A 21076-nucleotide genomic window follows, 5' to 3' on the forward strand; every position below is an offset into this window, starting at 1 on the left:
TTTTTTACTTCCTTTTTTTCCAAATTTCCAGCTAATTATATTTTCCACCGAGTTGTACTATATTATGACACGTCAACTATATCTATTATTTTATTACTCACCTTATGTTGAAAATAATATTATGTTTATTTTGGTGGTTATATATAATATTATTAAATTAAGGAGTGGGTGGATTAGATTTTGAGTTGGGCCTAGGCAAGAAGAAGCCCAGTCAGTGGAAAGAGCGTAGGCTTAGTAAAAAAGAGGTTGCGTTTGTGCTTTTAGACCGACAAGGAAGGACGGTGGTAATAATTGTATAAACAATAATAATGTCCTATGACTATACCCATGCCATTTAATTTACCACTCATTTCCAATATAAATATATATATATATATTAGAAATTTACTTACATTAAAACTATTCTATCAAACCAGCCCATTTTCATGCGGGTTATGATATTATTTATAATATTATTACAAAAATGTGATATTATTTAAATATTCTAATATATTTGAAAAGGATAGATATGTATTTATGCTTGAACGTATATTTATATTAAGAGCCGTGGCAGACAGAAACGAGGAATATAATCTCATCCTCGGTCCTATTTATCTAATCAAGAAAAAATAACCCACTCTCTACCTTATTTCCTGTCTAAACGGATAATCTCCGATTCCCGAGTATGATTCTCTCATTGGCCCAAGAGGCCCACGTCTTCAATTGAAGCCCAATATGAGCCAACTCTAGATGCTCCTAGGCCCCCACACATCTCCACACCTACGAATTAATTATTTGGGTTGACAAGTTTTTGGGCTGGTCCTCTTGATAGATTAGGTGATTAGATGAGGAAGAGCAATTAAGCAATGATTTTACCATAAACATATCGGTGTAGATAATGTCTTTAAATAAATTAAAAGTCTAATGTGGATATTTCTAATCTATTTTTTAATGCGTTTCTGTAATTAGATGTGTTTATAAAGATTATAATCGGTAGTTGATATTCGTTGAATTATTTTACTAAGTCAACGTGGATGAGGTATGCAATGATGTAATTCTAAATTTATTTAAATTGTAACTAGAAATTAATCAAACTTTTGAGTTACATCAATATCAAGCTGGTTCAGCGAGGAGCTAGAGAAACCGACGACCCGGCCGGAATTGCCCGATTATTTGACCAAATTCTCGATTCTAAATACAGCTTGGAAATCTTGCTTGCCACGTGAGCCATATTAGGGCGCTTAGATGGATCCACGTCAACACAATGAATAGCCAATCGCGTGACCTTCTCCGCCACGTGTATCGGAAAAGAGTCCTTTAACCTACGGTCCACCCACCTTCTCAACCTTCCTCCTACTTCTAGGGCTACACCGCCTTGAGGCTCCTCGTCATTATCTCCTTCGATTACTGCCATGGCGCTCTCGATCAAAGAAACCCTAACGAAATTGCCTTTTCTTCTGTCAAATTTGAACTTCAAAGGCTCCTCTCCAGACAATAGCTCTAAAATCACCACGCCGAACGCGTACACGTCGGTCATTGGAGTTGCTATGCCGCTGGATTTATACTCCGGTGCCATGTATCCTCTAACCCCTTTTATCTGTACTTTCTTCATTGAATCCGTAGAAATTTCGCCATTACACCTCGAATCCGTCGGTTCTTCAACTGTTTTGTTCCAATCAACCTCATTACAGAGCTGCGCTGCACCGAAGTGACAAATCCTAGCGTTAAACAAAGGCTCTGTTACTATAATACTGCTACTCTTTATGTGATTATGCGATAGGCTTATGTTTAATCCTGATTTGTTGTGGATATAATCGAGGCCTTGCGCCAAATCTGTAGCGACTTGCATTCTGGAAATCCAAGTGGATAAAACAGTGAAATTAGGGCTTCTGGAATTTCTCAAACAATCGGAGAGATTCGCTCCATTTACAAAATTGTAAACCAAATAGAGATATTCTCCAGAAATTGAAGCGCCAAGAAGTTCGATCATACTCGTGTGGTGACTTCGACAAATCTCGTAGAAGCGATCTCTGAATTCCTGGAGCTTTATTTTGCGATGAAACTTGCGTTGGAAGATCATGACATCCTTACCACGAAGCGTGCAACGCCATGAAGGCGTGGAGGACGAGGCAGAGTATCGCTTGTTCAGAAAATTGTTAGTGGCTGCGTTAATTTCAGAGAAATCAAAGATTCGAGGAGATTCAGGAAGAGATTCGTGAAGGCTCGAAAAGGAACCTGAAGAAAATTTGTTGGTGGAATTGGAGAATATGAATTCGGAATCCTTGTAAGGGGAAGAGGTAGATGAATTTGCATCGGAGAGTTTAGATCGCGGGGATCGCGAGAGGGGAGGTTTTGATTCAATCTCTGCAACATGGAGCGCCATTTTCGTTATACACATAAAGGAATGAAGAAGAAGAAGAAGAAGAAGAAGATGAAGGTTTTTCTGGGGGGAAGAAATTGATGTGTAGTAAACTCTTAGCAGGTCTACTTCAAATATATATATATATATAATAGTTACACGTATCAACATCAAACTATTATCTTTATGAAAGTAAAATAATATTTATAAAGTCACGTTTTATTATTAAATTTAGCTATTGACATTTTGTTATTTTCAAATTTAGTTTATGAACTATTATTATAAAGATTTATAGAATTACATACACACAGCAATATTAAAATACTATAGGTTTGAAACAAAATTATATTATTATTACTATTCTTGCTTATTTAATAATAATGATTGCACTACAATAATTAAGCTTAAAAAACACTCATGTTGCTATTTAAATTGGTTGAGATTTGTAAAATATTCGTCTTTTTCAATCCTCTATATTTCACTGTATCCATCTAAAATAATTATAAAAAAAAATTAAAGATTTTGTGGACAATAAAACAAATTATCTTTAAAAATAAACAAATGATGAAATAACGTCTACGGCCTGTTTTTGTCTACCGGTTCCACGACAGTAACATTATCCACTAAATAAATAAATAAATTATAATAGATATTGTCATATTGTCAAGATTATGTTATGTATGTGTGTGTACATACAGAAGACATTCCCCTACATTATTTAAATTATTTATCGCAATAAAATAAAACTGCGGCTTAAAACTGGTTAATGGTTGGCTTTTTAAAAATGAAATTAGTCTTTAATTATGAATATGTGCACGTTTCAAATTATTATTATTATTATTATTATGTAATCAATTGAAAAATATAATTATAATAATAAAGAGCTTAGTAAAAATGTTTAAATATACAAATTATATTCAAAATAAATAAGGTGTATAATCTTGTTAACCTATTTTATCATTTTTTATTTAGATGATATAGTTTAGGTAATCAAATAAATAATTGTTTAAAAACATCCACCATCGTGCATGTTTAAATTAAACAACAAAATTGACGGACATATTTAATATATTTTAAAAAATATAAGATTACAACAACTTAATATATATAAGATTTTCAAATTTCAAAATTTTAAGTCGGATTTCTTGGTAATTAATATTTATATCCACCATAAATTTTATTTTTTTTAACCGCACAATTAAATGTGTTGAAAAATACAATAGATAACAAAAATAATAATAATAATAAATAAATAAAAATAAATAAATAAAAATACTCTGGAAGACGTATTAATTTTGAATAAAAATGGTTAATAGTTAGTTGCAAAATTTTTCTAAGTCGGAGAAGCTTTTACAAAAATACAATTAAACTTTTTAAAAAATGTTTAATTAAAATTTTCTAATAATACCCTTTTTTTTTTAATTTAAAAAATAATTAATACGTGAAAGATGGAATGGGTCTTAAAAATACTTATTAACTTTCAAAATTAAAATTAATATCTTCAAATTTTTAGAAAAAAATAAAATATTTTTTATGTTCAATACCTTGATATAAATAATGTATGAAACGTAGATAGTTTATCTTTGTTAATATATTGATGAATAATTTTTATTTATACGATTTTTAAATGTTGATAGATATTTTTTAATATGTTTTTTCTTTTTATTTTTTTAAAAAAGTTGGACCATGTTAATAAAAAAATTTAAAATTCAAGAATATTTTTTTAAATATTTTGAAATAAAATCTTAATAATCCACACATAGATATTTTTAATTTTTAAAACAATGGAAGATATTTTTGAAGAAAAATAACAATTAAACGTTTAAAATATTATTGAAAATTGTAAAAATTTAAACGTACTTTCATACAAATTACCAAAGTCTACATATTTTTTTATAATTAATTTAGCCTCTACCAATTTAAATCAAATTTAAATTTCAAATATATATTTATATACAATAATTCAAATCATTAAATACAGTAAATATATTATCTTTAATATTAAATTAATTATAATATTTGTATTTTATATTAATATATAAAATATTAATTTATACCATTCAAATTAAATATATATTTATGATTTAAAACACAAATTAATTTGGTGGCTCCCGGGAAAATAACTTTAAAATGGATATCTAATTTGGGTCAAGCCACCAAGTATCATCCAGTATACAGCCCAAACCGTGTCAATTACAGAAATAATAATAAAAAAATCATTAGGCAAACTATAATAATAATAATAATAATAATAATAATAAAAGAATGGCAATTACAGAAATAAATAAAAAAGCGAAAGGGCAAAGTATTTACGTCTTGGGTAACAGAAAAGGAAATAAAATAGCAAAAAAGGCTGCTCTTCCTCTTTTACCTCCTCCCCTGAACTCAGAACGCCGATTCAATCCCCTTCCTTCCCTTATATCTTCTCTGTGAATTTCTCTCTGGACCACCGCTCCTTCCTTCTTCTACATTGCGCCTCCTGCTTCTTTCTTCCACTTCTCGCATGGCTTTCTCTTTATACAGATTGCCATCTCTCTGAACCCACCACTACACAATGACCGGTACATGGAAGAAACTCAAGATGGCTTTTGGGACTCGTATGTGTCTCCATCTTCCTCGTGTTGCTGGGGATTCGACGCCGTCTAGTAATGTTGCTCCCATGTCCTCTGAGGCCGTTTCTCCGATGGGTAGTGCTTCAAATTGCCGCCAATCTTCGCCGATTCATTCTTCGTCTAGTTCCCGTGTATCCAAAAGCGGATCAAGGTCTTCTAGGGTAATGATTCTGTTTTCTCGTTATTCGAATTGTCGATTAATTGCCTATTTCAATTCAATTGTGTTTGGTGGGTTGTGTTATCTTCTTTTGAAATCTTGTTACTCTTTTGGTTTTTGATTCTAGGTTGTTTTGAATACTCTTCCTATGATTGTTCTTTTTGTATTCGATCAGTTTTTTCGTAGAATATCTATGACGGATTCTTACTGATCCTCTCAATTATGGGTTTTCAAGAAAACTTTACATAATGGTTTGGTTTTGCACTTTATCAGAGAATATTTATGTCTTACAGAAAGACAAACCCTTCTTTCGACGGACGGAGGCTATTGGTGTTTTCTGGTTTTATCCCGTTTTGAAATATTGTTGCCTCTTTCGTTATTCGTGTGGGGTACGATTGGATTTATTAGAACTTAGTTGTGATTTGTGGAAGAAGGCTATTCCTTGTTGGGTTCTGTTTTNGCAATTACAGAAATAAATAAAAAAGCGAAAGGGCAAAGTATTTACGTCTTGGGTAACAGAAAAGGAAATAAAATAGCAAAAAAGGCTGCTCTTCCTCTTTTACCTCCTCCCCTGAACTCAGAACGCCGATTCAATCCCCTTCCTTCCCTTATATCTTCTCTGTGAATTTCTCTCTGGACCACCGCTCCTTCCTTCTTCTACATTGCGCCTCCTGCTTCTTTCTTCCACTTCTCGCATGGCTTTCTCTTTATACAGATTGCCATCTCTCTGAACCCACCACTACACAATGACCGGTACATGGAAGAAACTCAAGATGGCTTTTGGGACTCGTATGTGTCTCCATCTTCCTCGTGTTGCTGGGGATTCGACGCCGTCTAGTAATGTTGCTCCCATGTCCTCTGAGGCCGTTTCTCCGATGGGTAGTGCTTCAAATTGCCGCCAATCTTCGCCGATTCATTCTTCGTCTAGTTCCCGTGTATCCAAAAGCGGATCAAGGTCTTCTAGGGTAATGATTCTGTTTTCTCGTTATTCGAATTGTCGATTAATTGCCTATTTCAATTCAATTGTGTTTGGTGGGTTGTGTTATCTTCTTTTGAAATCTTGTTACTCTTTTGGTTTTTGATTCTAGGTTGTTTTGAATACTCTTCCTATGATTGTTCTTTTTGTATTCGATCAGTTTTTTCGTAGAATATCTATGACGGATTCTTACTGATCCTCTCAATTATGGGTTTTCAAGAAAACTTTACATAATGGTTTGGTTTTGCACTTTATCAGAGAATATTTATGTCTTACAGAAAGACAAACCCTTCTTTCGACGGACGGAGGCTATTGGTGTTTTCTGGTTTTATCCCGTTTTGAAATATTGTTGCCTCTTTCGTTATTCGTGTGGGGTACGATTGGATTTATTAGAACTTAGTTGTGATTTGTGGAAGAAGGCTATTCCTTGTTGGGTTCTGTTTTTTACTGTTTATGTTATTATCTTTCTTTTGCTATGTTCTAATCGTTTGATCTAGTGGAAGAACCCTTTGTTCTTTTCAGCATAATCTGTGAAGTGTTAAAACTATAATGCATCTTAATTCTGGCCAAGAAGGTTCTTGTCGATTCTGGGAAATCTGATCATATTATGCAGTATTTTGGAGTTAGTTTTGGCACTTATTTGCATTTGGACTTGCCCATTTGATTGAATGTTCTTTCTAAATTGCAGAGGACCTGTGCAATATGCTTGATCACCATGAAAGCAGGGAATGGGCATGCTATTTTCACTGCAGAGTGTTCTCACTCTTTCCATTTCCATTGCATTGCCTCAAATGTAAAGCATGGGAGCCAAATTTGCCCTGTTTGCAGAGCGAAATGGAAAGAAATTCCTTTCCAGATTTCCACTTCGGATTACGCTAGCCCCAGAACCAACCCAGTTGGCTCGGCCCCAGATGATCCGTGGATGGCTATGGTTCGACAGATGGCTTCTCCTCGCTCCGATACTGGTAGACAGATCTCCTCTCTTTTTCATGGTTCTGAACCAGTAGCTTATGATGATGATGAAGCTTTAGATCAACAACCTCATGCCACCGAGAGAAACACATCAAATGATGGTGCCGCTGTTCATAGTTGCACTGATAAAGTAGAGGTCAAAACGTACCCTGAAATTTCAGCTGTTCCAAGATCAGTTTCTCGTGATCACTTCTCTGTGTTAGTCCATGTCAAGGCTCCTTTCTCCATTGCTACACAAAATAACTCTAGAAGCCAGGCTGCATTGCCTCTATTGAATCAACCTTCTCGTGCACCAGTTGATCTGGTAACAGTGCTTGATGTTAGTGGCAGTATGGCAGGTACGAAGCTCGCCCTGCTCAAACGTGCTATGGGTTTTGTGATCCAGAATCTCGGCCCTTCTGATCGGCTTTCGGTCATATCATTCTCCTCAACCGCTCATCGTCTTTTCCCGCTTTCTCGAATGACTGACCTTGGACGACAGCAGGCATTGCGGGCTGTTAATTCTCTATCATCAAACGGTGGGACAAACATTGCTGAAGGCTTGAAGAAAGGTGCCAAGGTGTTGGTTGACCGCAAGTTGAAGAACCCTGTTGCTAGCATTATAATGTTGTCTGATGGGCAGGATACATATACTTTCAATGGTTCTAGTAGTGCTCGTCCTCAAATAGATTACGAGTCCCTCCTTCCAGTTTCAATTCTTCACAATAACCACTCTGGAATGCAGCAGATACCGGTGCATACGTTTGGAGTCGGTGCAGACCATGATCCCGTGACAGCGCATACGATTTCCAACGCATCAGGGGGCACATTTTCAGTTATAGAAAACGAAAGCACAATCCAGGATGCATTCGCTCAGTGCATCGGTGGCCTCTTGAGCGTGGTGGTGCAGGATCTGCAGGTTGAAGTAAGATGCATTCACCCAACTCTGCAGCTTGGTTCAATACAAGCAGGAAGTTACCAAGCCAGCATCACAGAACGTGCAAGATGNCCTATGATTGTTCTTTTTGTATTCGATCAGTTTTTTCGTAGAATATCTATGACGGATTCTTACTGATCCTCTCAATTATGGGTTTTCAAGAAAACTTTACATAATGGTTTGGTTTTGCACTTTATCAGAGAATATTTATGTCTTACAGAAAGACAAACCCTTCTTTCGACGGACGGAGGCTATTGGTGTTTTCTGGTTTTATCCCGTTTTGAAATATTGTTGCCTCTTTCGTTATTCGTGTGGGGTACGATTGGATTTATTAGAACTTAGTTGTGATTTGTGGAAGAAGGCTATTCCTTGTTGGGTTCTGTTTTTTACTGTTTATGTTATTATCTTTCTTTTGCTATGTTCTAATCGTTTGATCTAGTGGAAGAACCCTTTGTTCTTTTCAGCATAATCTGTGAAGTGTTAAAACTATAATNGGTGGCCTCTTGAGCGTGGTGGTGCAGGATCTGCAGGTTGAAGTAAGATGCATTCACCCAACTCTGCAGCTTGGTTCAATACAAGCAGGAAGTTACCAAGCCAGCATCACAGAACGTGCAAGATGTGCCACCGTACACTTCGGAGACTTATATGCCGAAGAAGAGAGGGACTTTTTGTTGACACTCAACATTCCAGTTGATGAATCTGAAGGTGAGATGCCATTGCTAAAGGTTAAATGCGTTTACAAGAACCCCATCACCAAAGAGCCAATCACTTTGGACGAGGTCAGTGAGGTTCAAATACAGAGGCTAGACAGAGTAGGGGAACAAGCAGTGTCATTAGAAGTAGACAGACAGCGAAATAGATTTCGAGCAGCAGAGGCGATATCGGAGGCTAGAGTTGCTGCGGAACGGGGTGATTTAGCTGGTGCAGTGTCTGTGTTGGACAATTGTTATAGAACCGTGTCTGAATCAGCATCTGGTCGAGGTAGCGACCAATTATGTGCGGCTCTTTGCGCCGAGCTGAAGGAAATGAAGGAAAGAATGGCGACGAAGCATATGTACGAGGCGTCTGGAAGAGCATATATGCTGTCGGGATTGAGCTCGCATTCATGGCAGAGAGCAACTGCGAGAGGGGATTCAGTGGACATGGGAAGCGCAGTGCAGAGTTATCAAACGCCATCAATGGTGGATATGGTGACTCGTTCTCGGACCATGATATTGGAGGCGCCGCCATCTCAAAGAACACTGATTCCCACTCACTCTTTCCCGGTGAGAGCACTGCAGCCGCCATCTCCGCGGTAAATTGTAGTGACTGATGAGGTTTGAAGCTGAAATGAGCTGAAATGGCTCTGCAATTCCCAATGCTCTGTTTTTTTTTTTTTCTTCATGGTTCTTCTATTGGTTTATTTGATTTTATACAATTCTTTTTGTTTTTGACGTGGGTGGGTTAATCGTTGTCGTTAGGATTCGTTATTTGGAAATACCATTTGTGTATTTATTTCACTACATCAATAAAAATATCATTCAACTTTATATTTTATCTAAAAAAAATTAGATCATATCTAAACTTTGTAGTGTAGTTTTGAAACAGAGTACTAATGGCAAGAATGTTTTTTTATTTATTTATTTATTATTATTATTTTTTTAATTTATAAAATTTAGACCAAATTTGGTTCCTCGGCCTTCTCCACACAGTGGGACTGTGTCAATGTGTTTATCTTTCCCGACGGCGGCAGGTATGATCTGTTTTTTGGATTTTTGAACCCTAAATTCTGATTTACATTGCGAGTTTTTGTTGAAATGAAATCTTTAGTGTTTATGAATGCGAAAGAGGTAGTGAAGCAGTTCATCGTGTGACAAACCTCAGGAAATTTGTGGCGGAGCCTTCAAATTTATCGACGGAGTCATTGGCACTCTGAATGGCAAAAAAAGCGACACCTGCTACGACTACGTATTCTCCGTCTCCTACTACCCACAAAACCAGGCCACCCATCTTCAGAAGCGACGACGTCGATTGGGTTCGCCCAGATGGCCGAGGCTTCCACCAGTGCCGTCCTGCTTGTATGTCTATCCTGCCCGCTTCTGTTTTTCTCATCTGCTGTTCGCTGCTCCACATAATTAGCTTGACGTTATTGTTTCATTTATTGTATGTTTAGCTGCAGCTTCTAATTATCTTGCTAAAAAACTGTGGTTTGTAATTGCTGCTAGTCTGAGCTCGTCGTTCTCAATTAGTTTACCCTTGTGGTTTAAAATGTGTTGTTTCCAACAAAGTCTTATTGATAGGTTCATCCTTGGAGGCTTGGTTCAGTATTGTTCGTAGTTAATCATATAGTCATTGACTTCAGAAAATGAGGATTTTACATTTTTGTTGTTGAATTTGCACTGAAACATCATTTTATCATTCAGATGCAGTTTTCAGGACTGGTGCTGTAAATGCTGCTTCAGGTTCAGCTTATGCAGAGTTTGGTAATACCAAGGTCATTGTTTCTGTGTAAGTTCTAGCTTACAACCTACCCCAACTATCCTTTGAGCTTGAATACCAACGCTCTAACCTACATGAACTTTGATGCTTTTCCTTTTATCGTTCAAATCTTTTGCCACTTTTTGCAGCTTTTTGTGCATGAATTAAGAGCTTTACCCCTTCTTTATTCATATTCTGCGTTCTTTGCATCAGTTTTGGCCCTAGAGAAAGTAAGAAAGCAATGATGTACAGTGATATTGACCGGCTGAATTGTAGTGTCAGTTATTCAACATTTTCGACTCCAGTTCGGGGACAGGTGTGACGGATACCGCTCTCGTTGTATATGTTTTATACATCATACTCTTATCATCATGATTATCTGATTTTGTATGAACTTCATTTGTTAGGGATCAGAAAACAAGGAGTTCTCTTCGATGCTACATAAAGCTTTGGAAGGGGCAATAATACTGGAGATGTTCCCCAAGACAACTGTTGATGTATTTGCCTTGGTGTTGGAATCTGGAGGCAGTAAGTTTAAGATTGTTTTAGATGGATAGTAATCGTTTAGATATTGGCTGACGAACACGAACACGAACAAGTATTCTGGTTACCCTCACCTGGGAGCACCAATGATTTGTTATTCAATTTTGAAGTAGAACATATGGAGCTTGTTGGTTACTTATTTTGGGTCACTTGACTACTTGTTAGCAATAGGTTTCACATTAAGGTATCCATGAGGCAAATTTTATGCTTGTTGGCATCACTTTGGAGATAGAACCGACTAGTTTTCTCCTTAGCTTTCTGCATGTAACGACCCAAGCCCACTACTAGCAGATATTGTCTTCTTTGGGCTTCCCCTCAAGGTTTTAAAACGCGTCTACTAGGGAGAGGTTTCCACACCCTTATAAAGAATGCTTTGTTCTCTTTCCCACATCAATTGGAGAAGGGAACGAGTACCAGCAAGGACGCTGGCCCCAAAGGGAAGTGGATTGTGAGATCCCACGTCGGTTGGGAAGGAGAATGAGCATTCTTTACAAGGGTGTGTGAAAATCTCTCCCTAGCAAACGCGTTTTAAAACCTTGAGGGGAAGCCCGAAAGGGAAAGTCCAAAAAGGACAATATCTACTGATAGTGGGCTTGGTCTTTTTATGTAAACTAAAGCATGGAAGTAAGGTTACCTTTTCTCTAATATTGACATTTTATTGTGGCAGTTGACCTTCCTGTTGTAATATCATGTGCTAGTCTTGCTCTTGCTGATGCAGGGATTATGCTTTATGATCTTGTTGCCTCAGTTTCTGTGGTATGCATTCCGATTCCAACATAATGCACTCATAATTCTTTATTTTTAAGTTCTTATACAGTCACTCATATCTGTTAACCAGAGCTGCTTTGGGAAGAATCTTCTTATTGATCCTATGTTGGAGGAGGAAAACTACGAAGATGGAAGTTTGATGATAACTTGTATGCCATCTCGTTGCGAACTCACTCAGCTCACTATCACAGGCGAGTGGTCAACTGCTAAAATTAATGAGGTAAACATCTACTTTTAAGTTCATGTTTCAACCCTGCCAGAGTCACAGTTGAGAAGTAAACAATAAGTTATCTATAATACCACCACAGGGTATGCAACTTTGCGTTGATGCGTTATGTAAGCTTGTGAAGATCATGCGGTCATGTTTGAAGGAATCTGCCACCATTTCAGAGGAATAAAAGTAGCCATTTTTTCTTTCAAGGAAAAGAACAAAAAAGAACACAAAAGAATTGGAATGGTGGAAGAAGCGAAGTTGACTTGAAGCTATTTTTGCATTTATTATAATGTTGGCGAGTCAACTCAGAGCCTCCGCCTACCTCTTTCTGGTCTTCCTGGTCTTTGGTCTGTGGTCTTCGCAAACAAGCAGCTCTGCGCTTCTGCCACCCCCATCAAAGGCAATTTTCATTATATACATGTATGTGTATTCTTTTTTTAATAGTTAGTTGGATGGGAAGTGTATTCTAAGTATTGAATCATGTTTATTTTGTGAGTAGGAAACATGAATGATGATGGGTACCTAAGTTCCAATCTCTCCCCACTTGAACCACGATTGAATGTTATAGCGAACAGTAAAGAAAATAGTAAGAATCGATAATGTATAAATAAATATATTCTAATTGGGTCTAAGAAAGCAAGCAAGCAAAGCTATAGAGCATGAATATGCATATGTATATGATATGCGTGGGGAAGGAGAAGGCTAAAAATGGAGGCAATGCCAAACGAGAACAGTCTGTAACGCAATGGCAATGGAAGAGGAACAGCAATAAATGGGTATTATTAATGCTCCCATAAGGGGTGTCGAAAGGTCTTCTCAGATTATGGCCCCATTTTCACTCCCTATTTTCAACTTCATTTCCCTTCCTTCTCTTCACATTATTATCAAAACAATTCAATACAAAAACGCACTATAAACCATAGTCTATATATAATACAATAGAAATTTTAAACCTTATAAAATTTCCATAAAGAAAACAAGGCCGACCAAACCTCCATTTTAAGTCATTCAACTCAATGGTTGAAGCAGTGGATTGCAAAAGTATTAAATTATTAACAAATTGCAAAGAAGTTCCACAAATAATTCCAATCCTCTCTCTCTCTCTCTCTCTCTCTATATATATATATATATATATATATATTTCCACCTCAAGCCATAGAACAGCCAATATTGCTCTTGATACAGAACCAGAGATTCAGAGGAGCTCACAAGTTTGGTTTCTTGGTGTTCACAATAATCTATCATAAAAGGTATTTGATTTCTTTATTTACATTCTATTATAAGCATTTTCTCTACAAAACTAAGAATTCTATAAAGAATGGAGTAAATTTTTTAATTTGTTAGAGTGAGGGAAAATGAAATAAAAAAAATAGCAATAAAAACCAAAAAGAATCAAAAGCCAAATTTTGGCTTCCTCTGAGGAACAGAAAAAGAAAAAGAAGTCGGGGTTTTGTTGTTTCTTATTCCTTCCCAAAATATATAGAGTGAAGTCAACTCCTAGGATCTATATAATAAGAACAGCCAAAGGAAAGGGCAAAAGAAAAGTACCTTTTTAAAAAAAATTTACTTCATTTGAAGATCCAACAAGAGCATCTTCTCGCCATTTTCTGTTATGGACTGTTTCTTTGTCTCTGTCGTTCTGTCTCTTTCACATACTCATGGAAGCGCTGCTTCTGGGTTTCCATTATTTTATTTCTTAGTTTCCTGTGTCAATCTTCTCTTTCAACCCACCATTGAACGTTTCAAAGCCCATATTCCCCATTTGTTCAAATTCTGAATTTCAAGTCGTCGTCGTCGTCGTTTGGCCGTGAAGAACAAGAAGGGTTTCTCTTCATGTTCTGAAACAGGTATTTCTATAAGACCCCACTGCCATGTTTCTCTTGTCGGTGTGTTATTTGAATGAGAGAGAGAGAGAGAGGAAGTTTGGTTTAAAGAATTGGGTTACAGAGTTCAAATGATCTTGAGCGGCTGAAAGAAGCAAAGTTTCTCTCATCTCTGTATCACCATTTTTTTTTTCTTTTCATTCTCCTTTTGGAGGGGGGTTGAGATTCTCTATGATATTTAAAGTTTTTGGTTGTTGAAGAGGGTATTTTAATAGAAAATACTCACATGTCCAACTTGTTCATTTGAGTTGTGCAGTTTGAGAGGCTTTACAGCTTCATCCTTGCTGCAATCTTGTTAATTCACATGATTCATGGTGACACCAGGCATGGAAAATCTTCCTCTCCCGGCTATGTGGCACTGAATTCATCCCTTTAATCTTATTTTCTTCTGTTGCAGGTTGACTACATTAGAACTCCGGCCAGAGGTTCATTTGGGGAGATCTTTATGGCTTATGGTAGTTCTAGATCCGTAAGGTTAGTTTCCTTCTCAACCTCAAACCAGAGAACTCAATTTTCAACACAATTTCTGTTGTTTTCTGTAGCATTTATCGGATTCTTTTCCAGATTCCAAGATGATCTTGAATCATCCACCCTGCCTACTATCAATGGTGGTGGCGTGAAGAAGATCATATACAACCTTGATGGCACACATATACCAGAATCGACGGCTTCCAGGAAGTCTGGAAGATCCTTGCGAGCTAAAGTTCTGTCTAGAGTTTTCTCTGAGGATTATGAGAGAGTGCAAAGAAAAATATTGGATCCTAGAGGACAAGCCATAAGGAGATGGAATAAAATCTTTCTAGTAGCTTGTTTAATCTCTTTGTTTGTAGACCCACTTTTCTTTTACTTGCCTGTCGTCCGGGATAACGTCTGCATTGATATAGGAGTAGGTCTCGAAGTCGTCCTCACAATTATAAGAACAATAGCTGATGTTTTCTACACAGTTCATATTCTCATTAAGTTCCGTACAGCTTATGTCGCGCCCTCTTCTCGTGTATTTGGGAGAGGAGAGCTTGTTATAGACACTTGTAAGATAGCAGTAAGGTATCTACGGCATGGTTTCTGGATTGATTTCATTGCAGCAGTGCCAGTTCCTCAGGTATGTGGATCTTTCAATTGCTTTATCATTGATGTTGGGTATGAGGTTGACAAATTGTTGATCTAAGCACTGCTTTTGTAGGTACTGATATGGATTGTCATCCCCAACCTCAGTGGCTCAATAATGACAAACACCAAGAACTTTCTGCGGTTCTTTCTCATATTCCAGTACATCCCAAGGCTTTTTCTCATATTTCCTCTCTCAACACAAATTGTTAAGGCCACTGGACTTGTGACACAAACAGCATGGGCTGGAGCTGCTTATAACCTGATCCTGTATATGTTGGCAAGCCATGTGAGTAGAAGAATAAGTAGAAATGAATAACTTATGTGACTCAAGCTGATGATCCTATTGTTTTATCCTTTTAAAAGGTTCTAGGAGCTTGCTGGTACCTTCTTTCAATTGAGCGACAAGAAGCATGCTGGAGAACACTTTGTAAGTTTGACAAATCTTGTAACAATGGATTCTTCGACTGTCATAAGATCGATGACCCTCAAAGGGGCTCGTGGTTTCGTACGAGCAACATCAAAAACACATGCAATCCAAATGATCCCTTTTATCAATTTGGTATATATGGTGATTCAATAACTTTCCATGTCACAACCTCACCGTTTTTCAACAAGTACTTCTACTGTCTTTGGTGGGGTCTGAAAAATCTCAGGTGAGCTAATCCTGCATTTGGAAGTTCTCTTTTCATACTCCTTTGAAACGAAGGAGCAATTAAACAATATGGAATTATCATATGCTTCAAATACATTGGCCTCCAATATGATAAGGGGCTGGGAGACTCTGTATATTCTTTAAACCATCAAACCATAAAATGGTTGAAGATCAGTGTGAGGTCCCACGTCGGTTGGAGAGGGGAACGAAACATTCCTTATAATGGTGTGGAAACTTCTCCCTAATAGACGCGTTTGAAAAACCGTGAGATTAACGGCGATACGTAACGGGCCAAAGTGGACAATATCTGCTAGCGGTAGGACTTGGGCTATTACAAATGGTATCAGAGCCAGACACTAGGTGGTGTGTCAACGAGGACGCTGAGCCCCAAGGGAGTGGATTGTGAGATCCCACGTTGGCTGAAGAGGGGAACGATTACTTACAAGGGTGTGGAGACCTCTTCCTAAGAGATGCGATCTAAAAACTTTAAGGGGAAGCCTAAAAGTGAAAACTCAAATAGGACAATATCTGCTAGCTGGGCTTAGGTGTGGGCTTGGGCTTGGCTGATACAGTTTGATATGAAAATTTCAACTATCTTCGATTTATACTTGCAGTTCCTTGGGACAAAATCTTGCCACAAGCACTTTTGTTGGGGAAATAGTTTTTGCCATAATTGTGGCAACTCTTGGACTGGTTCTGTTTGCATTGCTCATTGGCAATATGCAGGTAAGCCATTCGTATAATTGCTATTGTAATCGATCATTTTGTCCTACCCAGTTCTGTTATATATCATGCTTGTTCTTCATAGTTTCTATAAAATCATTGTCAGTCTTGCTTGAAGTTAAATGAATCATAAATGCTTATTTGTTTTAAGAAATACCTCCAATCGACGACTGTCCGGTTAGAAGAGTGGAGAATAAGGAGAACTGATACAGAGCAATGGATGCATCACAGGCAGCTACCTCCAGAGCTCAGACAATCTGTCCGCAGATATGATCAGTATAAGTGGGTAGCAACTCGAGGAGTTGATGAAGAATCGCTGCTTAGAAGCCTTCCATTGGATCTCCGAAGAGACATAAAACGTCACCTCTGCCTCGATCTTGTTCGAAGGGTAAGTTTCACACATAAACTGGAAGAGCATTTGTGGAAATGATCAAAATGTGGCTAATTAAACTGATTCTTCTCTGTGCTGCACACTCTTCCTTGATTTTGGCAGGTTCCATTGTTCGATCAAATGGATGAAAGAATGCTAGATGCAATATGCGAGAGACTTAAGCCTGCCTTGAGCACAGAAGGCACATTTCTGGTGCGAGAGGGAGATCCAGTCAATGAAATGCTATTCATAATCAGAGGACATCTCGATTCATACACCACTAATGGCGGCAGAACAGGATTCTTCAACTCCTGTTGTATCGGTCCAGGTGATTTCTGTGGTGAGGAGCTACTAACATGGGCACTCGATCCTCGTCCCAGCGTTGTACTTCCTTCTTCCACTCGCACGGTCAAAGCCATCTCAGAAGTAGAAGCATTCGCTCTCATAGCAGAGGATTTGAAATTCGTATCCTCCCAGTTCAGAAGACTCCACAGCAAACAACTCAGACACAAATTTCGATTCTACTCGCATCAATGGCGAACATGGGCTGCCTGCTTTGTTCAAGCAGCATGGCGGCGATATAAGAGACGCAAAGGAAGAGCCGAGCTCATGGCTAGAGAGAGGTATCCAGCTACCAACCTCGACTCGCCATTTTCACCACCAACTGCATCAAATTCGGATACATGTTCAGGAAACCCTAGAATAAGGATGAACAAGCGCTGTGTGTCGGATGCTGGGGTAGTAAGCTCACTGCAGAAGCCAGAAGAGCCCGACTTCTCCATTGTTGAGGAATGAATGAATTTACAATTCTATTATTTGTTCTGTGTGTAAAATGAAATGATAAGGCCCAACTCCCCAAAATGGGCCCAAATTCAGACCCAAAGGCCCAACTCCCCAAAATGGGCCGAAATACATATCCAAAGGCCCAATGTATTTTACGTTTCCTATTATATGGGCCTGGCCCGGATTGATGAAAGATGTAGTAGACAAATGAATGGGGAGGGTGGAGGTGGACAACATTTAATTTAACCCTCCAAAAATGGGACAACTCAGTAAATAAAAAAAGAGTATGGGTCCCACATCTGGCCACATCACCAGCAGTAGTCATTACCATCGGGCCCACTTTGACCAGTCCTCTCCATTCATTTCCATTGACCATTGGAGGGGTTATTTTGCAATGATCGTGTAATTAACACACCAAATCACGATTAATTAACGAAATTAGAGTTTCTTTGGAGACCAAATAGAAACACATTATTATTTGTCGGATACATAATAAAAATAAAAAAATAAAAAAAGTAAAATTCGGTTGCATTATGCAAAGTCCCCACTCTGGTTCGTGTGACCATGTGAGGTTTATAACAAAGTCCAACGCTAAAATAATAATGTTGCGTACTAACAACAGTATTCTGTCTTTTTTTTTTTTTTTTTTTTTTTTTTTTTTTTTTTTTTTNTTATTTACGCAGAACACTGTAAAAAGAAATAATTTACCGAGGACGGTAAAAAGGGGTAATGTTACAATTTTGTACAGATTAGGTGGAGAGGGTAAATTATTAGGAAGTAAAAGTAATGAATGAGATAAGATAATTGGGTGAAAATGACATGGAAAATAATTATTATGTTTGCACATATGTGGAAAAGAGGCATACGGAAGTAGGGACCCTAATAATCTAATTCAACTTAAATGGGAATCCAACAATAATAATGACCCTTCAATTTCACACCATTTTTTTTTTTTAATTATTTTTATTTTCAGATAATTCAATTATATAAATACATAATTTTATTTAACATTATTTTTTAATTATATTGACACGATTTTATGAATAAAATGGTGGCCAATTCTAATTTTGTTTAGTAAGGTAGGTATATAATTAATGTAATCCACACCCCCACATTAATGAATAACATATAGTACACAACAGTATATTTACATTCGTTTAATAATAGTTGGTTTATAATTTGGTCATTATCATAATTCTATAAGAAAATAAATAAGTACTCATTTTTAATTATATTAATTATGCTACAGTGACCCTTAAAAATTAGGTTTGTAAGGTGTCAACTCGTCAATAGTAGAGAAGTCGACAATAGTGAAAAAGTTGTCAGCTCGTCGAAAGGAAGAACATTGTCAATGGTGGGAAGAGAAAAAGTCGTGGAGTTGAGAATAAAGTGAGTTGTGGGAGAGGGAAAGCACGAGAAAAATGAAGAGTAGAAAGAAAATAAAAAAGTGTTTCAAATGTTTACTTTAAAAAGTTAGATCGAACTGACTTCGTCGATATATTAAATAAGATTTTGGAATTATTAAATGATGTTTGAAATAAATAAATAATTATTAATGTATGAATGTTGCATGGTTTATTGTAGTAATAGATAGGGTGGCATTATTCAAATATTGGGGTGGGTGGGTTACCAAAATTAATGGCAGCAAAAGGATGTCCTAAACAAATCAACCATAGGTTAAAAAATTTATTTCTATTATTTAGAAAATTCAATAATGTATGACGTTAACGTGGTGATGTTGAGAGGAGATGAGGTGATAGCAATGTGACGCATATTCTGTTCACACAAATAATAAGTCGGTTCTTGCTTTTGTTTTTTTCTCAAAATTATTTTTATTTATTTTCAAATTTTAAAAAAATTAATTTTAAGATTTATTTTCAGTACTCGGAACTATGCAAATTATGATATAAATAGTAACTTTCAATTCTTTTAAGTCATTTTTAATCGTCAGTGTAAATCAATTTATTTATTTATTTTTAATTGGAGAGAAGGAAAGAAAAGGAAACCTGCCGACAGCATGCGGGAAGGACACGAAGGCAAAGGAGATGTCAAAGATTTTACATTAAAATTCTTAAATTCCACATTTTTTATTTTTTTATAATTAAAAAGGAATTGAATTAAATATTAAAAATAAATGATAGAAAATTGAAATAAAAGGTGGAAAATGGAAAAAGGACCACATTAGCAATAAGAGGGAGTAATTAATATGGAGGCAAGGTCAAAGCAGGGAACAGTTTGAGAAAAGGATGGAAGGAAGGCGGTGTAGGAAAAATTAGAAGAAGAAGAAAGCAACAGCTTAACCTCACCTGTCAATGGCGGCGAGAAACAGAGCCACTGAGAGAGAAATTAAACCAACTCCTCAGCTCCTGTCCTTATGAAACATACCCATCCAAAATATTAAAACCAACCCATTTCACGTTTAAATCTCTCCTTAGTAAACGTTTTTTTTAAATCGTGAGGTTCGCGACGATATGTAACGAACTAAAGTGGTTAATATTTGCTAGCAGAGCATGTTACAAATGGTATAAAATTTAGTTACTGGATGGTACGAGACACTGGTCAAAGAAGAATTAGACTTTCTTTATAGTAGATAAGGACGATATTAATAATGATCTTATTGCATCTCTCGATAATCTCGTGTAATTAAGAAGAAGATCATAGATATATGAAAAGGGAAAGGCTATCTTCTTTCTCTTTTTTTTTTTTTCGCTCTAATTATTTTGGTTAATATTCTCTATGCACCAATAGATTTGAGACACGTCAATGAGTTAAAAGGAAAGGAAAAGAAAGGAAACAAAGGCATTGATGGGAATCATTCCAAGGAAGAACACACAAAAACACCCATAATTTTCTTACAACATCCACCATTTATTTATTTCAGGAAAAAAAAAAATTGAACTTGGCTCTGAAAAAATTTGAATCCTTGGGCCAAAAATGGAGAAAATTACGGTGAGATGTAGGATTAAAGGGCTGTTTACAACCATGTGAGTGTTAAATTTAGTCGGAAAGAAATTGGGTCTTATTCAAAAAGGCAAAACTTTTCTAAAAAGGAATGCATGTGGTATTTATCTGCTCCGATATTATCTTTTTTGAATTTTTTGTATTCTAGGGAGATGAGTGGGATCTCATAATCTAAGTCCATTGACTTATTTGGGCTTTTCGTTTAGTGTGTGAGATTGTATTTTTTATAGTCTAAGTTCATTGCTAGTAGATATTGTTCTCTTTGAATTTTCTTTTTCGGGTGCGTCTGTGGGAGAGGACATTCCTGAATATGGGATCTCACAGTCTACGTCCATTGAGAGTCGAGCAAGAATATTGTTATTGGTAGGGTGAGAAAGGAATAGAATTGGAACACGCAAAGTAAGAAGACACACAGCTCAAGTGGTACCTGAGAAGTAGTTGTCTAAGGTAGTGAGTGTGGTAGGAAAATGGGCATAACAACCAAGGGCTGCTGCGGGGATTGAGGGTGGGGCTTAGTGGTAGGCTGCCAAAGAAGAGCTTCAGTTCTTATCTGACTAGGAATTCCACCAGTTTTTTTTTTTGTTCTTGGGAAGTGGGCGTTCAATCATAAAATGCCTTTTGAAATAATTTCAATTGGAGCTCCA

At 36.9% G+C, this 21076-nt stretch overlaps 4 protein-coding genes across 6 annotated transcripts; 3 read left to right on the forward strand and 1 right to left on the reverse strand.

Moving 5' to 3' along the window:
* Window positions 1-1102: 1102 nt before the first annotated feature.
* Window positions 1103-2513, reverse strand: LOC111795984 (lysM domain receptor-like kinase 3). The gene has a single exon (XM_023678652.1). It carries the CDS (start codon window positions 2507-2509, stop codon window positions 1103-1105), a length of 1407 nt encoding a protein of 468 aa, XP_023534420.1. The 5' UTR covers window positions 2510-2513.
* A 2177-nt stretch (window positions 2514-4690) lies between these two features.
* Window positions 4691-9500, forward strand: LOC111795962. 2 transcript variants are annotated; one of them, XM_023678618.1, is made up of 3 exons: window positions 4691-5111; window positions 6772-7953; window positions 8502-9500. In XM_023678618.1, exons 1-3 carry the CDS (start codon window positions 4893-4895, stop codon window positions 9267-9269), a joined length of 2169 nt encoding a protein of 722 aa, XP_023534386.1. In that variant the 5' UTR covers window positions 4691-4892; the 3' UTR covers window positions 9270-9500. The 2 variants fall into 2 exon arrangements, with proteins under 2 accessions (XP_023534386.1, XP_023534385.1); XM_023678617.1 differs by lacking the exon at window positions 4691-5111 and adding an exon at window positions 5652-6072.
* Window positions 9501-9623: 123 nt separating this feature from the next.
* On the forward strand, window positions 9624-12479 carry LOC111796028 (exosome complex component RRP41-like). Of its 2 annotated transcripts, none has more exons than XM_023678716.1 (8): window positions 9624-9703; window positions 9835-10028; window positions 10374-10458; window positions 10642-10744; window positions 10836-10956; window positions 11639-11727; window positions 11810-11959; window positions 12048-12479. In XM_023678716.1, exons 2-8 carry the CDS (start codon window positions 9887-9889, stop codon window positions 12135-12137), a joined length of 780 nt encoding a protein of 259 aa, XP_023534484.1. In that variant the 5' UTR covers window positions 9624-9703; window positions 9835-9886; the 3' UTR covers window positions 12138-12479. The 2 variants fall into 2 exon arrangements, with proteins under 2 accessions (XP_023534484.1, XP_023534485.1); XM_023678717.1 differs by having other exon boundaries at window positions 10380-10458.
* Window positions 12480-13925: 1446 nt separating this feature from the next.
* Window positions 13926-17664, forward strand: LOC111795964 (protein CNGC15b-like). The gene is given in 9 exon segments (XM_023678620.1): window positions 13926-14160; window positions 14234-14259; window positions 14262-14310; window positions 14401-14935; window positions 15017-15229; window positions 15307-15596; window positions 16210-16321; window positions 16470-16706; window positions 16812-17664. Coding segments are annotated over 9 exon segments (2154 nt in total). The 5' UTR covers window positions 13926-14140; the 3' UTR covers window positions 17484-17664.
* Window positions 17665-21076: the final 3412 nt, after the last annotated feature.

This window comes from Cucurbita pepo, chromosome LG05 (genome assembly GCF_002806865.2).
Source record: "Cucurbita pepo subsp. pepo cultivar mu-cu-16 chromosome LG05, ASM280686v2, whole genome shotgun sequence".
Lineage (NCBI taxonomy): Eukaryota > Viridiplantae > Streptophyta > Magnoliopsida > Cucurbitales > Cucurbitaceae > Cucurbita > Cucurbita pepo.

Coding starts and splice junctions, on each gene's coding strand:
- LOC111795984 (XM_023678652.1), bottom strand. CDS start 2,509: ATGTTGATACGTGTAACTATTATATATATATATATATTTGAAGTAGAC.
- LOC111795962 (XM_023678618.1), top strand. CDS start 4,893: ATGACCGGTACATGGAAGAAACTCAAGATGGCTTTTGGGACTCGTATG. Junction 5,112..6,771: donor GCGGATCAAGGTCTTCTAGG/GTAATGATTCTG, acceptor TCTAAATTGCAG/AGGACCTGTGCAATATGCTT. Junction 7,954..8,501: donor TGGTGGTGCAGGATCTGCAG/GTTGAAGTAAGA, acceptor CAGGATCTGCAG/GTTGAAGTAAGATGCATTCA.
- LOC111796028 (XM_023678716.1), top strand. CDS start 9,887: ATGGCAAAAAAAGCGACACCTGCTACGACTACGTATTCTCCGTCTCCT. Junction 10,459..10,641: donor ACCAAGGTCATTGTTTCTGT/GTAAGTTCTAGC, acceptor TCTTTGCATCAG/TTTTGGCCCTAGAGAAAGTA. Junction 10,957..11,638: donor GGTGTTGGAATCTGGAGGCA/GTAAGTTTAAGA, acceptor TTATTGTGGCAG/TTGACCTTCCTGTTGTAATA.